This window comes from Typopeltis vanoorti, chromosome 12 (genome assembly GCF_054136105.1).
Source record: "Typopeltis vanoorti isolate ZY-2024b chromosome 12, IOZ_Tvanoo_1.0, whole genome shotgun sequence".
NCBI lineage: Eukaryota > Metazoa > Arthropoda > Arachnida > Uropygi > Thelyphonidae > Typopeltis > Typopeltis vanoorti.
In genome coordinates, this window is record NC_143560.1 from 84865057 (window position 1) to 84883526 (window position 18470).

Consider the following 18470-nt stretch of genomic DNA (forward strand, 5'->3'; position numbering starts at 1 on the left):
AGTAAAATTTGCAGAAGAGTAGAAGAGGCAATAAGACCATAGCATCGGTTGTATGAAAAAAAGAAACAAAATGCCTGCCAAACTACGTTAACTCAATTCTTTGTTAAGAAGTAGAATAATAAAATTTATATTCTGAATATGTTTTATAATCTTTCAGATTCATGATTTTACTTTAACTAGGCCCTAAGACATACCTTAATTCTTTTATAAAAAAATTAATGTTAAAAAAGAAATTTGAGGAACGAATTATACTTTTTCCCATAGGTTATTATATTCGATTAGTGCGTTTTCGATTAATGCGCTTGTTTTAAAGAACATATTAGGTGCACTAATCGAGGGATTGCTGTATATATATTTTGTCATACTCACATAAGCACACGTACACCTACATGTGGATATTTATAAAAATAATATCATTATGAACATTTATATATAAAATTTATTAATCAAAACCAATACATTTGTATACATATATGATTACTCCTAATATCTGTATAGCAAGAAAATGATTACATCTTAAATACAAAAATTATGAAAAATTAATCTTTTGGGCTTTTGCTTTGGCAAAGTTTTGAATTAATTCATCTATATTGATTGTAGATGCAATTTCATGCTCTACAGATATTATTGCTAGACCAGTGAGTCATTCCTCAGCCATCGTAGAGCGAGTGTAAGTTTTTGTAAGTTTGAATTTCGAGAAACTCCTTTCTGAACTTAATACCGATACTGGCAAAGTCGAAAAAATTCTCAGAGCAATAAACACATTTGGAACACTATTTTCTAATTTATTTTTGCATATGTATGACAGGACATCTAATGAGGAAGTATTTTCTGGAATTCGCCTTGCTATTATTTGTAATTCACTACATAAATCTGTTCTGTCAATATCTCTAGAATTATGATGTGCTAAATAATTTTCCAATATCAAACATTTTTTTTAGTTCTGCTGAAGTAATTTTTTGAAATTCATATATATTTAAAAGAAAACCAAACTTTTCGTTAATTGTAGACATGTGCTTGAATTTTTCATCAACAGATGCAACTGCGGTACCAATAATTGAAAAATAAAAATCTACCTTAAATTTTTGTTTAAAATCTGTTATAAATTCATCCTCTGCTTCATACACAAATTGTTTCTTTTTTTTTCTAAGTCTAACTGTTTCTTGTTCAAAATTAGGCATTACACCTAAGACCTCAGCAATTTTTTCCTGTTAACAACTTTTCAAATTCATCCTCATTTTGGAATTTCATTAAGAAATTCTTTGTATCATTAATACAATTCATGACACCATTCATATCAAGGCTTGTATTCTAAAATTGTTTACTTGTAAAGTTTATTTCAAAAAGTATATTATAACACATTACTAAGGATGCGATAAATTTGAACTTCCTTAAAGTTTTAAGATTACTTGCGTCTAATTTGAATGGTATTTCCACTTAATCCACATAAACAATCATCTTGAGATATTTCTTGCAGTGCTTTGCAAACATCGGACAAATTATATCTTAGGGGCTTTAATGAGTCAATTTGACTCTCCCATCGTGAATCACAGACTGGTTTGAGTGTAAAATTACTTGTGTGTCTTTTGAGGTATTCCCATCGATGAGTTGAACCGGAAAAAAATACATATAGAAGATGTACCTCATGAAAAAATGCTGTGGCATCTAAAGTATTAGCAGTGCAATTCACTACTAAATTTAATGAATGTGAACTACAGAGTACATAAAGCTGAGGGTGAAAGAAATGATAGTCGTAGCAGGAACGAATGATTTGAAAGGAGATAAATTTGATATGAGAGAGGACGTGAAGGAATTATTAGAGGTAGCGAAAGAAAAGAGTGACAGAGTTAGGATAGTGAGTCTGTTGCCGCGGTATGACAGAGAAGAGTTTAGAAGGAGGGCCATAGTCGCAAATGACTTTATGCGCAGGTTATGCAGGCGGTGTGGTATGGAGTTTGTGGATGTGTGGAGTGAGTTTAATGGGCGAAAGAATTTGTACAAGATGGATGGCTTACATTTAAATGGATTTGGTGTGCGAAGACTGGAAAAAGTGTTGCTGAGTGAAGTGAGAGTGGATGTGGAAAATCAGGGAAACTAGAACTACCAAGGAGGGGAGGAAGTGGATATGCAGACATCAGTGAGGCAGTTGAGTGTAAGAATGTATATAATGTGCCCAAACCAGTACAAAGGACAAGAAATCAGAATGGGATAGTTAGTATAATGCATCAAGATAGGAGTGGGACAAATGGACCTCTGCATTTCACGTATACTAATGCCAGGAGTATTAGGAACAAGAAGGAAGAATTTCTGGCCTTGGTTGGCTCTTCCTGGCCACAGGTTATTGGCATTAGTGAAACATGGCTGACAGATGATGATATAGTTAGTGGGATAGAATGTGTAGGATATAGTGTGTTCAGGAGGGACAGAGAGAATAAAATGGGGGAAGGGGTGTTATTGATGATAGCTGATGAACTGCAACCAAGGAGAATAGAAGTTGTATTGCAGGATAGTGAAAGGAGCTCATTTGAGGCTATTTGGTGTGACATTGAGACTAATGGAACAAAATGTACAGTTGGGTGCTGCTATAGACCATGTGATGGAATAGATAGTGGAGATAGTATGCATAAACAAATTGATGAAATGAGTGGAAGGAGAGTAATTATTATGAGGGATTTCAACTATAGTAACACTGATTGGAAGGAGGAGAGGACATATGTGAGGAAGGAACTGGATTTTATTCAGTTACTAAGGGATAACTATCTGAGACAGCATATAATGGAAAATACTAGAGGTTCGAGGGTGCTTGACCTAGTAATAGCATCTGAGAATTTGACTGTAATGAATATGACTATGTTGCCACCTATTGGTGAGAGTGATCATAGGGTCTTGACCTGGGAGGTGGCTAAATGTGTGAAATTTTCGATTAAGACAGGGTACATGTGGAATTACCGGGCTGGTAAGTTGCTTACTTCAGTGCCATGGCATGTAAAACTGCAAGGGCTGAATGTTGATAGGGCATGGGCAGTGGTCAAGGAGCATTTGCAGGAGGTTATGGCAGACTGTATACCTAGAGTCCGAATAGTAAATCAAGTAGGGGTTAAATGGATGAATAACACCATTAAACTTGAGTTGCAAAAAAAGAAACAACTGTGGAAGGAATTTAAGGAGAAAGGTGACCTGCAGGCACATGAATGGTATAAAGCACAGGCCAGAAGGGTAACGAGCGTGGAGAGAAAGGCAAAAACAAATTATGAAAGGAAATTAGCCATGAAAGCTAAAGAGAATCCCAAACAGTTCTTTCAATATGCTGCTAGTAAAAGAAAAACTGTAGATGGCAGAATGATTTTAAGGAATGCCAATGGTAGGGAACTCACTGAATCAGTCGATATAGTGGAATTACTGAGTGAGTACTTTGCAAGAGTATATCATCCAGGTGGTGACGTTGAAGGAATGAAGGAAAAATTAGTTTATATGGGAATTGTGGTGAATGAAGTGGAAGTGAATAGTCTATTACAGAACCTTAACGTGAATACATCTGTGGGATTGGATGGTATACCGGCACGGGTCTTACGTGAAGGGGGTAAAGAATTATCAGTGCCCTTAATATGTTGTTTAATTTGAGTCTGGGGTCTGGTTTAGTCCCAAGGGGGGTGGAAAGAGGGGAAAATAGTTCCTGCATAAAGGAGGATCCAAGACTACTGTTGCAAATTGTTGACCGATCAGTATATCAGGAGTCGTTGTCAAGGTCTTGGAGAAAGTAGTCAAGGGTAAAATACAGGAATGGAATGATGAAAATGAGATACTGTATGGGGGGGCTGCACAGTTTTGTGAACCATACCTCATTGCTCAATAACTTGCTCAGGTTTTATAACACAGTGATGGCTGAACTGGATAAGGGTAATGGGTTTACAGTGATACTGCTGGACCTGGCTAAGACCTTTGATAGGATACCACATGGAAGTCTAATCCGTAAACTGCAACATATTGAAATGGATATAGGGTTGGTGAGATGGATAGGTGGGTAGTTGATGGAGAGATACCAGAGAGTAGCTTATTCAGAAGTAGAGTCCAAAAGACGGCATGTGACTAGTGGTGTGCCGCAGGGTTCTGTTCTTGGACCAATGCTGTTTAATTTGTTCATTAACGATATAGGGAAGGATCTGAGAGAAACAGCTCATTTGTTCGCTGATGATGCTAAGTTGGGTAGGGCAATAGTGAATGCAGAAGATGTCAAAATCTTGCAGGATGATTTGGATAGATTGGAGGTATGGGCTAAGGAGAATGGATGTCCATTTAATCTGGCAAAATGTAAAGTTATGCATTTTGGGGTGAAAAGATTAGCAGCAGTATATCACATTGGTGGAACTGTACTCCAGGAGATTGATGAGGCCAGGGACTTCGGAGTGTTGGTGGATAGGGAGTTGAAGTTTAGGGGCACATTGCAAAAGTGGCTAAATCAGCTCAGCAAATCACTTGGATGCTGAAGAATACTTTGACGAGCAGAGACAAGCAAGTTATTGTTCCTCTGTATCGAGCCTTGAAAGACCCCATCTCGACTACTGTGCCCAGATTTGGTTACCTAGGTTTCTTCTTGATGAAGAGGAGGTTGAGAGGATCCAGAGGCGAGTGACCAAGATGATAGCAGGTCTATGGAATGAACCTTATGAAAACAGGTTGAAGATTTGTGGGTTGAAGAAATTGGTTGATAGGCAGAAAAGGGGAGATATGATTGAGACATTAAAATTACTGAAAGGTTTCTATAGGATCAATTCAGAGGATATTTTTGAGAACAGTACTGGTGGTGGGAGGACTAGGGGACATCCATGGAAGCTGGGCAAGAGTGTGGTTAGTAAGGGTGTTAGAGCTGGATTTTTTACTTTTAGAGTGGTGAATGAGTGGAATAAGCTGCTAAAGTCTGTTGTGGGTGCTATGATAGTGAATGAGTTCAAAGCAAAGTATAATAGTGTGAATATCGAATAGTTGTGATGGACATGATGTTTAGGGCCTCCCTCGATGAGTCTAAGGACTCCTTGGAGTCGCCCGTAATAATAATAATAATTTATGGAATTACAACATGGATCTAAATATAAATATAAAACGTTTCAGTTTGCAGTAACATGCACAGTATGCCTTCCTGGTTGACAGAATGGTTAACGTATCTGCTTTCCAACCACCCAACTTTAGGTGATAGATAAATTTTGTTGCCTAGTGTGAGACCACCTTACTTACTGGAGGCCTGGGATTCACATAAAAAGTATATAATATATATATATATATATATATATAGGATTAATTCAGTTCCAACTTTATCGCACAATTATTAAGATTTATTCAACTCCAGATTTAAATTTTTTAAGTTGCAGTAATAAGCATAATAATTCCAGCTTTAGTTAAAACATAGAAGCAATCAATAGTAACGATAACTTCCTATGCTCGCTAACATCCACTTTTTCACTCAACATTTTACCCTAAAATAACTAGAATCTTGATGCACAAAAAAATGAACTGAAAAATCAATTTAATTTATAAATAATAATAAACTTGAAAATCAAATGCTCTGTTTATCTGATATAGAAACTGCTCTTACCCACTAATTAATACAAATAGCAGCAGCATACAAAAAAAAAACTTGTGTTGTCTCAGAAACGTGTTTCAAAATGATCGCAAGTTCAATACGCAGGGATCTGTTCTTTCCTAACAGGATTCTGGGAAATCACAGGGTGAAATATTCTTAAGAACGTTATGGTCTTTTGCTTAAAGCTGCAACAGTACAATTACTTTGGAAAAATAACGAATTCAAACAAAAAGAAAGTGCATATTTTGTGGGGGGGGCGATAATTTTGGGAGGGGGGGAGTTAGCCATTAAAGGCGAATTAATTCTGTTATGAAAATTTTGGAAATAAAATTTCATTTTGACACATGCACCTACACATGTTTCGAAGGATAAAGTGTAGGGAAAATATCACTACTTCAAAACTGACGCACAATACCGAAAATATGTACATAACAGTTGACTTTGTGATTGCCATTTATTTCGATTTGTAGGGATTCACTTGGTTTCCTCCAATCAATTAGTGATTGGAGGAAACCAAGAAAGTTGAAATGCAAAAACTTACAGATTATGTTTATAAAAATTATGCATTACATAAGCCTGTGTAGCTCAGTGGATGTGGCGTTTGCATACCACTGCGCTTGGCCGCACGCAGGAAGACTTGGTTTCGAGTCTAGTCGATGTCTAGAGGAAATTTTTCTAAGCCTTTTTTCGACCGGTTCCAGAGTTAGTCTATCTCTGGCACGGGCAAGCGGGTTTTTCGTCCCGTAAACTCAAGAAAATCGACCGTAGAACCAACATTATTTCAGACATTAAATATATCGTGTTAGGGTTAGGGACCACGAGATGGCGGCACATTTGAGCCGTCTCTCTTCACTGTGTACCGCTTAATTAGTGATAGCCTTGGGCCATCTGTCTCTGATTGGTACCAGTGGAGATTGAACTGCCCACTCAGTCTCCAAAAGTTAGATAGGGCTAAGTGGCCTTGCCTACTCCCTGTATACGGGAATAAAATGGCGCTAGCTGATGCATTACATCATATGATTCAAGATTTACATATGATTCTCTATAAAGCAAAATTTAATTAAAAGTGTGAACCTTCGTGTAATCTGTGAACTAACCTTCGAACTAAGATTATGAATAAAAAAGAAAACTTAATTTGAAACAGATGGAGGCTGTATTCATTTTTAGATTTGTATTTTCATGAATTTATAAAATAATTGTTTGACAAAAATAATTAGCCAAAAAATTAATATTGACATTGATCTTCCATTGTGATACAATATGAAGTGAAGAAATTATGAAAGGATTTCTTATTTTGCGCTGGCATTAAAAACTACAATTATACGAAAAAAAGCAGCAAAATGAATATAACTCATAGGTATTTAGTCTGATATAACTTAGATTCCTATTACCAAGCAAATGGCAAGCAACTGCATTTCTTGCTGTAGGCAACTGAACATAGCTACTACGTACCCAAGTAATCTAGTTAAGTGTTCTTTTCAGCGTGAAGGATTATTGCCCCTTCTAATGGACATGATTGTCAAACTACACTTCTTATCCATGTTCTTTCAGCAGGTGGACAGAATATTATCCAGGTTTGCTGGACGTGTATATACGTCCAGCAAAGAAATGGTATGATTACATACATGAATTTTATGGAATATACAGGAGTTCCTGTTAGTTTTATATGTAGCAAAATCTGGCACCCCAAAGTCTTGGTGCTCATAGGCAACTGCCTAGGTTCGCCTAATGATAAAACCGGCCCTGAACTGAAGACATTCCTTATCAGGATAGGCAAGACAGATTGTATGATCTATAACTAAATCTCTATCTAAACACACTAATGGAAATGATGATCCATCAAAATGAAACCACTCTCCTGTTGGAAATGTGAAGTGGCATGAAACTAAAAATAATCATAATTAAAATTCTGAATATTTTTACGAAATGTTTATGTTAGTATGTTTATTAGTTTTGTTTTCATAACACGCATTGTCAGCAATTGCGATGTGCCCGTTATGGAATTGTTTTGTCCAAAGTGATATGCAAAGAAGTTAAAAAATTGATGTACTTACTAGATTTGATCTTTGTATTACTTAAAAGAATTTGATTGTGGTTTGAAATATTAAGTTTTGTGTTTTATGAAGACATTCTCTTGTCGCTAACGGATACAACGTGTCAGCCATTTTACAGTACTTAGTTTCTGACTTTAGTGGAGTGCGCATGCTCACGGAGAAGTTTTATGGAGTGATTGACAGCTGAACAAGAGAGCGTTCAGTATCTGAGTAATGGCTGTAAACAAGAGAGCGTTCAGAAGAAATTTTAGAACACACGGCAGATATTCAGGTTTGGAGGAACTTAAGTTTTTTTATGTGACAGTCGGAAGAAAATTAATAGTATATTCCGAAAAAGGAATCGTGGAACTATTAAGTTTTGATGTGGATAAATAAAAGGGTAATATTGCTATAGGTCGTATTAAAAGGATTATTGGAGGAAACGCAAATTGGAAGATTTATAGTAGATTCCAAAAGAAAATCGTAGAACTGTAAGTTTTTTTATTGGAAGAGTTAAGACTATCAATAAGTATAGTGAATAAAAGAAGAATTTACTATTTACGTTCTAAAGGAATGTTTGAGAAAACTTTGATTAAGAAGTTTCATCAGTATTAAGGAAGCCTGATCTAACTATTATTTCTACTGGAAAGGAGACAGAATTGATTCAGGAAGAATTAAATGTGTGCTACATGAGTGAAGAAAAAGGATCCTGTGAAAATGAAGAATAAAGTTATATATCTTCAGAAAAGGGCCTTGACAGAGAGAGAAACTGGCTATGAACATTTTGTCATTGTGCAAACAAAGCATTTAGTCTAGTCTTAAGTGTAAGTTTATTTTTAAAAGGCCTTGGATCCAATTAATTTTGTAATTAGTTATGTAATATTTGTTTGAAGTGTATATATATTGTTTTTGTTATATTAAATGTGTTTATTTGTATTTTGGTCTTCAGTCGGTGATTATTTGGATTCTGAAAGAAAGAATTAAGATCATTGCACCAATTGGAGTGAACCCTTGTGCATATAATAACATGTGCACTCGGAATTAAAAAAATAATTGTTAGAAACAGAGATTATTCTCTATGGTAGGATTAATATTAAGATAATATATATGAATAATCTCCTCAATATAAAAATCCACCAATTATTAACAAAACTATGGATTTCACAGCAAAAACAAGGTCCACCTTCTCCAGATTTTTTCAGCATGCTATATGAGTGATGTTTTCACAATTATGATAGACATCATGGAGAAGCCTAACACTTCAATTATTCTGAAGACTGGAAACAAGACAACATATTGGATCAAACCTATATATCCTGCAGCCACTACTTTGCCAAGAATGCCTGGAGGATGTGGAGAGCATTGCCAAGACCACAACTTGCAAAGCAATATGGAGAAATTCTCCATGTGTGTGTGTATGGTTTAATAAACAATCCACTGTTGCATATTCCACATGCCTTGCAATTTGAACTCTAACAACAACCAAACAAATTACATGTGCATAAAGACAAAACATCCAAAGCAAGAATCATTGCAAATATATGCAGTATTACTTCTAATCATAACATTTATTTTCATAACCAGTCTGCAAAATCACACCTATTTTTCCTAATAGAAAATTAAATTTCAACTTCTCTCAGTTTCACAACCTTTACTCTTCTTTGGATAAAAATCTTTCTCTCCCTTCCCAATTCTATCAAATTTGTTTGGTCCTATTGCTCTCCTAATGCCAAAAACTATTCTAGAACTTTTTGATTTTTTTTCTTGAAATAATGATTTTCTACAATCCAACTTATCCTAATAGTAAAGTCATCTTCCACAGAGATTTTTAACGTTCACAAATCCAACTGGCCTTTCAGATGAATACGTCAACATGTAGAAATGCCAAAATATTTGTTATCACCAACAAGTTAAGCAAATCATACCTACCAAATTACTATATAATCTTAACCTCTCACCAAACACACTAGTTTGCTTCCTCAATATTGACCACAGTATACTTAGAAGTATACTGTTCTTTATCCTATAGGTAATTCAGATCACACTCTAGTGTTGATTTTTTCCTCCCAAGAAACAAAATTCACACAGCCACTCTCATCCATATGCTATCAGTTATAATGAGAATGTCAAGTGGGATAATCTTCATGACATCTATAGCTCATTTTCCCAGTTGGACTGTTGTTTTGTGATCTAAACCTTTGCAGTGAATATACCAGCAAGGCAATTCTTATTTGTTATGAAAACATTTATAACTATCCCTTATAATTATCCCTATTTCCAATGACAGGGAAGGAATATTGGGGTTGGGAGAAACATTCTGCTAACATTCCAATTTCTTACGGTTGACATCCCAGACAGTCCAACTACAATCTTGCTAACAGTAAAATCACTTCCCAATACATCAGCAATTCTCCCTCCTTCAAAGATTGCTTCAAACTTCTATTCACTCGAAAGCCTTAATACAAAATATCAACCTAAAAAACCTTGGATATTATGCCAGATTATAACAATTAATGCACTGGATTGGAGATTGGCTATCTGATAGAACCAATGGCTCTATCAGATATCAGAACTATGAGACGTAGAGCAGATATTGTTCCTTTACAAGAGGACTTGAATAGACTCAATAGGCATGGAGATGGAGTTTCAGTTCAATGTTGCAAAACATAAGGTTTTAAAATTCAGAAAACAAAGACAGGATGTACAGTAAATGCTTGGTGAGAATATACTGGAGGACGTTGAAGAAATAAGCAATTTAGGTGTGATGGTGGATTCACTCATTCATCAGTGGCTTTAAAAGGCACTTAAGTGCCCACAGCCTTCCAAGTATCCTTAGGTGGTTTCTGAAAAGTTGAGTATGAAGAAAGGTTGAGAAGATGCAATTTACAGAGTCTAGTGAATAGGAAAGGAGAATAGATGATATGATAGACATGTATAAGATGGTAAGGGATACTTATCAGATTTTGAAGTTTTTTTTTTTCCAGAATGGCAAGAGAATAAAAGATCATCCATGGAAGTTGTATAAGGAGGGTGTGATAAAGAAGTGATTACTAGGTATTTTGTGTTGAGGCATGAGTGATTGGAATGCATTGCCTGAGAACGTGGTATCTGCAGTTAATGTGAATGTATTTAAGTTGAGCTGTGTATATGAGAGAGGGACCTCCCATGATGAGTCTTTAACTCCAGGGAAGTCTGTAAGAATGTTAATAATATTGTAATTGGCTCAGATATCCAACCAACTGTTCAAAGTTGGATGCAACATCAACTGTTCTCAGACAAAACTTGCTCCAGTATATTTTTGGAGACCATCCAATCTTCAACTTCTTACCAACTATGCTAAAAACATGTGCTCCAAAATTAATACTTATTCTATATCACTTCTTCAATCTTTTATACTCCTATTTACATTCTGCTATATGAAAACAAATCTACATCCACTCCATTATAACAAAAAAAAAAAAAAAAAAATGTGTGTGTGTGGGGGGGGGGGGAGAGAGAGAATAAAAGTTAAACTATCATTCTGATGCTTTCACGTTGTTTCGCTCAAAAGCTTGATCAAGGTCATCAACAGCCATTATAATCTGGAAGCCCACTAGTTAATGAATGTGAATGCTATTTAACAATGGAGGGAGGGGGCCTAATAAAGAAGTAAGGTTTCCGTGCCATTTGATGGGATTGAAATCTTTCAAACTGATAAACCTATATTTAGTGTGTCAAGTGAAATCAGAAGTATTAGTTAATAACATGGAATTCTACTTAATATTCTATTATGGTTTTTCATCTGTATGTACTTATTCCACAAGCTATAAGGAATATCATGCATTAATAGTACAGATATTTAGTTTAGCCTAAAGTATACCATGTTATCGGAGAAAATAAGACAATTTTAACATAAAAAAAGATACCAACTATGGGAATCCAATATAAATTCTGCAAAATAATTTTTCTTAGTAGAAGTCTAGCATACTTGGCATTTGATGAATAACATCGATAAATATTTTATCCATAAATGTTGTCTTTTTAATGGAAAAAATGTATTAACTACTTACTGACTCAGTGATCACATCTCGAACATCATCCAATTTTAATAATGTTGTGAATTTTGGATTCATGTGTCTTAGCATCGTGTACACAGTGTGAACGTGAGATGACTTTGCTCCTGTCACAAGTAAGGTATCCACGCTAGAAAACATATGAAAATAAAGTTATTAAGGAAATTTTTGAAGATACAATAAACTATAACAAATACCATTAACAGTGAACTAGCTCACCATTGACTACACCACAAATGACTGATTTGAAAAAGGAAGAGAATGGGTGAAAGAAGGAAAACTTCAGCAGTACATAATTCAGCATTAGTTGCAATGTATAAGGATAAAGAGTGATCCACAATCACACATAATGTGCAACCAGAAAGACAGCTGGCAACCCAATTGTAGAAGCCAGAAAACAGACAATCAAATAAAAGTAAGCTCATTAGCTTACTTAACAGGCCATTGCAAATGTCTTAAGAGCTATCACTTGATGCTCCCAAACTCTTCCATGGCATTTTTCTAAAGGTGAGCAACAGTCACATAATCCATATTGGTGATCATTTATCAGCGGAAAAATTTCCAGGTAACAGAGAAGAACGACTTGTAAATGATTTTCTCCATCACTTTAGAAAGAAATTATGTGAGAGAAACTGGACTGTGATTTGATAGTAACGATTTTTTCTGCCCATTATTAGGATATGAGCTCATTTTCAAGTTGCAGGATAGATATCAGTGCAATAGATGCCAGTCCTTGACTCCTTGGAGATCTCTGATAATAACATGAGAGAATAAAAAAGGAGCCAGAGAAAATCAGTCAACTCTTGAATATACACCTTTAGGAGAATTGGAAAAATTCCATGAGGATCAGGAGATGTTTTTGTATCCAGTTTGGACAAGACTTCAAATCTCTTTTTTGTCATAATAGTAGGATGACATTTACTAGGAGCATAATCAATGTGAGAAGTGAAGGTAAGAAAGGAGTTAAGAGGTGAGGTTTTTTTTTTTTTTTTTTCAAAATGCAACTGGAACCATCCAAATGCAAAAGAAATGGAAATGGATTGGACAAAAGTTAGAGTTAACAGCTTTGACATGGACTTAAATGCATAACTCCCATTCAGACGTAATTTTCTGCTTTTGTTACTTTTAAATTCAGTTCTGGATGTGTTGATGATTTCTTTGAAACTATTTCAATTTTTTTAGTGTAAACAGAAAAAGAAGACTGAGATGTAGATAAAAGCCAATTGCAATGACTGGATCTTAATCATGTAGAACCCTGGCCTACCTCTCGGGGACCCTTGACTAAAAGATGAGACTTTAAAGTGAAAAGAGGAAAATGAAAAGTTTCCACACCTATAATAATTGCTTCAGAAATACCGTTAAAATATTTGGATTGGTAAACGGGTAGAAAGTCTTGTGTTGGCATTTCATGTTTAATGATTTAACAGCTTTAATTCATAACACATGAATAACAAGAAAAAAATTAGTATTTATTTAACTTATTTGCTATGTTGCTGGTGTAATGCTCAGTATCTTCAGATGCACAAAAAAACACTGAATTAGAGATAGTTGTTGGAAGTTTTTCCACTTGGTTATACCATAAATTAAAGATACCAAGAAATTATATACTTGGATTAATTCTTTATCCAAGTGTAAGCAAAGAAAGTTTGCGCTTGAAGTAGTTTTAGGACTGGGGCAACTCCAAGTGGAACCAAGTGGAAAATACAGAGCGTAAAAACTTCCAACAACTAATCTAATCTCTAATCCAGAGTATTTTAATAATAAGGTGTGACACCTTTTGGCTAATCATATATAAAAATATAACTTCTGAGTTACTTCAATCTTAGTATCACCTCTGGGTCTGGCTCCCACTGATCTGACCTCAATAAAGATCGAAACCAGTCTGGATAGTGACCCTTCCCATAATACATAGCATTAAACATGTCCACAAGGATACGTATTTTGTATATATCTTTACAGTTATAAGTGTTATCAGAGCTTTCCAGACTGTACTCGTACGAGCAAACAGATGCATAAGTGCCACCTCTGAGATGAAAATAGTCAAAAAGTGTGTGTTTAGGTTATCAAAAAGTGGTTGATAATACTGAAATGAGTAGTGCTAAAAAAAGCCAAAATTTTAGTTTTTGTTAGAAAAAATAGGCATGGCTTTTTTTAGGCTGAAGTTGGAAATCAACATCTTGTCACATGTTGCATAATCTTAATTATTTCCAACAGTTTCACATGTTTTTGTGTCATGGTATTAATGCTTGCACTGTTCACTGTTACTACTAATGAAATATTAACATAATTTAATACTAATATTACAGTCAATATCCATATTTAGGTTCTCAAAAGTTTAGTTCAAACATACTTCTCTGCATACTACTGTTAAAGTTTTGATCATATTATTCCAATTACTAAAATGTCAGGTCAGTGAAACCTTATCAAAGTGGACTAATAAAAGGTGCATATAAGACGCGTGGGCCATGCCTATTTCTTTTAAGTAGTCCAAGTGGAACATACCAAGTGTAAAAACTTCCAACTACTAATCTAATCTCTAATCCAGAGTATTTTAATAATATGGTGTGACACCTTTTGGCTACTCGTATATGAAAATATGATTTCTGCATTACTTCAATCTTAGTAAAATAAAAAGTCAAACATGCTCTTATTGGATTAGTGAACAAAGAAAAGGTAATTATTATGAGCAACTTTAATTATGGTGTTATAGAAGATTGGAATGAAGAGATAGCATTTGGGAATAAGGAAAATCTCTCAAGTTCTTGAGCGATAACTATCTCAGACAGCATGTAAAGGAGGGCACAAGAGGATAGAGAGTTTTAGATCGGATCATTTCACTAGAGGATGTAATTATGAATGGGATTTCACACTTTCCTCCAGTTGATGATAGTGATAATGAAGTGATTACCTGGGTTGTGGCTAGCCATGTGCAGACTTCTGTGAGGAAAGGATATATGTGAAAGTACAAGGCTAGCGATTATAACAAGCTTAGGAGACAGCTTGGAGCTGTAACACAGAATGAGAATTGAGTGGTAAGAAAATCAATGCTGCTTGGGAACTGATAAAGAAATACATAACAGCATGAATGTGTGAAAGTATTCTGTAGGCCAAAAGGCTGAATAAGGTAGGTGTGAAATGGATGAATAAGGAGCTTAGGCATGAAATCTGGAAGAAGAAGGTACTTTGGAGGCAGTACAAGATGAATAATGATAATAATCAGTTACATCAAAAGTGTAAAGAATAAGCCAGGAAAGGGTCTCAATTAGTAAGGAAAACAAAAGTGTGAGCAGAAATTGGCAAATCAGACAAAGAAAAACCTCAGAGTTTTTTTTAGATATGTTGAAACCAGAAGGAAGAATAATTATGGTAAGATGATGCTAATGGATGAAAATGGTAGAATGATAACTGCTGCAGAAGACATTCTTGAAGTATTCAGTGATCAATTATAAGGGTGTTTTATCCTCATCAGAATGGAATTATAAGCAACTTAAGAGTAGAGGCCATAGGAGAGGATGGCTTAATTGTGAATGAGCAATAGGTATTTGAAGAAATAAACAACCCTGGTGTCAACAGGTGATAGGATTTGATGATATATCACCATGCATCTTAAGGGAATGTTCCAGGGAACAGGCAGTAGCATTGGCATGCCTGTTTAATAAGTCTTACAACAGCACAGATTCCAAGGGAGTGGAAAGTAAAATTGTTCCACTGCATAAAGGTTGTGATAGGGCTGTGACTACAAATTATAGGCCAATTTGTATATCTGGAGTTGTAGTGAAGGTACTAGAGAGATTGGTGAGAAGCAGGATACAGAAATGGATTGACGAAAGTAGTATTCTCTGTAGTAATCAGCATAGGTTTGTTAAAGGGAGATCATGTTTTAGTAACTTACTTATGTACTATAACAAGGTGACAATTTGTCACCTGTCCAAGTACATCAGTGGTGTACTTGGATTTTGCAGAAGCTTTTGATAGACTGCCACATGACAAGTTGTTAAATAAATTGAAACAGATGGGATTGGATAAAAGACATCTAAGTTGGATCAGTGACTGGCTGTTAGATAGGTATCAGAAAGTTGTACATGGAGTGCAGTATTCCAAAAGAGGAAGGTCACTAGTGGTGTGCCACAGAGGTCAGTTTTGGGACCATTGTTGTTCAATTGGTATATTAATGATATTGGGATGAGTTCAACTAGTGATATGCAGCCGTTTGCAGATGTTATGGTCTTACAGGAGGACTTGAATAGGTTACATAAATGGGCAGGTTAGTGGAACTATCAGTTCAATGTTGAAAAGTGTAAGATTTGAAATTTAGTAAGCAACAATGGGATGCAAAGTATACACTTGGTGGGGAAACTTTAAAGGAGTAGAGGAGATGAAAGATCTGGAAGTAGTGGTGATGGACAGGGGTCACATTGCATAAGTTGTGAAAACATCAACTTCGGATAATGGCAATGATGCAGAGGGCCCTAATATGCAGAAACAAAGAGGTTATGATGCCATTGTATAAGGCCTCATAGAGATTACTGTGCACAGATTTGGTCACTGGTTTTCGTGGTGACAAGAATATGTTAGAAAGGGTCCAGAGAAGATTCACAAAGGTGTCAGTGGTCTTTTGAATGTGGAGTATAAGGACAGATTGAGAGAATGTAAATTGCAAAGCCTCATGAATAGGAGGGGAGGGTATGATTGTGACATATAAGACAGGGGTTGTGATATGTGACATATGCAGGGGTTGTTATCATGTTGACACAGTGAAGATTTTTCATAGTATGGGAGCAAGCATTGAACAAGAGGCCACCACTGGAAATTGTATAAGGAGGTTGTGAGCAGAGGAGTGAGGAGCAGGTTATTTGCATGCAGAGTGGTTGGTGAGTGGAATGCATTGCCCGAGCATATTGTGAATGTAGACACATTGAGTTAATTTAAGGCACAGTTAGATGAGCATTGTATGTGACAGTGTGTACCTCCCACGATGAGTCTCTGACTCTACGGAAGTCAGATGTTAATAATAATAAGACTGTGGGACTTGATACATTTGTTTAATATGAGTCCTATGTTAGGTCAAGTGCAAAAGAGTGGAAGGAAGACAAGACTGTACCACTTTATGAAGGAGGTGATAGAACTCCAGCATCAAATTGTAGGCCAATCTGTGTGTCAGGTGTTGTGGTTTAAGTGTTGAAAAGACTGGTGAGAATTAGTTCCAGAATTGGGTTGACAACCATGGTATTATCTTTGATGGACAGCACAGATTTGTTAAAGGAAGGTTATGTTTTAGTAATTTACTTACTTATTATAATAAGGTGACAGCAGCATTGAATATGAGAGATGGATGCACAGTGCTATACTTAGACTTTGCAAAGGCTTTTGATAGATTACTGCATGATAAGTTGATAATCAAACTAGAGCAGATGGGGTTGGATATTAGACTAGTGCAGTGGATTGGAGATTGGCTGTCTGATAGGTATCAACAAGTTATGTATGGGAGAGCAATATCCCAGAAGAGGAAAGTCACTAGTGGCATGCCTCAGGAGTCTGTTTTAGGGCCATTGCTGTTTAACCTGTATGTTAATGATATTGGGAAAGATTTGAAAGGGGATATACAGCTATGTGCAACCGATGCAAAGTGGGGATGAACTATGAGGAGTAGAGTAGAGTAGATGTTGTGGCATTACAAGAAGACTTGAATAGACTGATCGAATGGGTATGAGAGTGGGGATAACAGTTCAATATTACAAAATGTAAGGTTTTAAAATTAGGAAAACAAAGATGGGATGTAGAATTTATGCTTGGTGGGGTAATATTGTTTTAGGTGGAGAAAATAAGATATCTTGGGGTTATGGTGGATAAGGATCTAACATTTAGAGGACATTGCCAAAATTGTGAGAATAGCACAACAAATTCTGGTAATGATTCAGAGGACACTGACTTGTAGAAATAAGGAGATTCTGGTTCCATTGTATAAGGCTATGATTTGGTCACATATGGACAACTGTGCACATATTTGGTCAACTGGTTTTCAAAAGGATGAAGAGATGTTGGAGAGGGTTCAGAGGCAATTGACCAAAATAGTATCTGATCTCTGGAATGTTGAATATGAAGAAAGGTCGAGCCGATGCAATTTGCAGAGTCTAGTGGATAGGAGGAAGAGGGGTGATATGATAGAGACATACAAGTTAGTAAGGGACTGTTATAGGTTAAACGTTGAAGAGGTTTTAAATAAAATGGTGGGATTGGGGGAGAACAAGAAGTTATCTTTGGAAGCTGTATAATGAGGGTGTGAGCCAGTGTTTCTCAAACTTCAGATATCTGTGAAAATTATTACCCTTGGTAATAATTTTCATTATTACCAAGTACCCCCTTATCAAAACAATAATAATGATGATAACCTTATTCAGTGACATAATAAAACTACTGTTTTTTGTGCTTCTGCAGTATAGTAGCTGTTGCGGAGGGTGTGCTGTTTACCTCAGGGAGCGAGTTACTATTGTCATGACGTGAACATCAGGGCAATAGTAACTCGCAATTTGAGTAGGAGAATTCATACATAATACAATTTGATATATATAAATATATATATCTTTTTTTTCCCTCAATATATATAATTTATTGAGAAATATATACGTTTAAATTCTTCTTTTTTTTTTTCTTAATAATGATTCCACGCGTTAATGATGCATAGCCGAAAACTGCCAGGTATCCCCTGAAGACCTTTTATGTACCCCTCCCCGGGGGGGTACACATACCACATTTTGAGAAACACTAGTGTGAGTAATGGAGTGAGAAGCAGGTTTTTTGCATGGAAAGTTG

At 35.7% G+C, this 18470-nt stretch overlaps 1 protein-coding gene across 1 annotated transcript in view; it reads right to left on the minus strand.

Annotated features, from left to right (window-relative positions):
* LOC150100952 (uncharacterized protein ZK1073.1-like) overlaps positions 1-18470 on the minus strand; it is a 355092-nt gene that overhangs the window by 44568 nt on the left and 292054 nt on the right. Inside the window, exon 11 of the mRNA XM_090401442.1 lies at positions 11658-11790. Within this exon, the coding sequence (XP_090257568.1) occupies positions 11658-11790 (133 nt within the window). The remainder of the gene's footprint in view (positions 1-11657; positions 11791-18470) is intronic.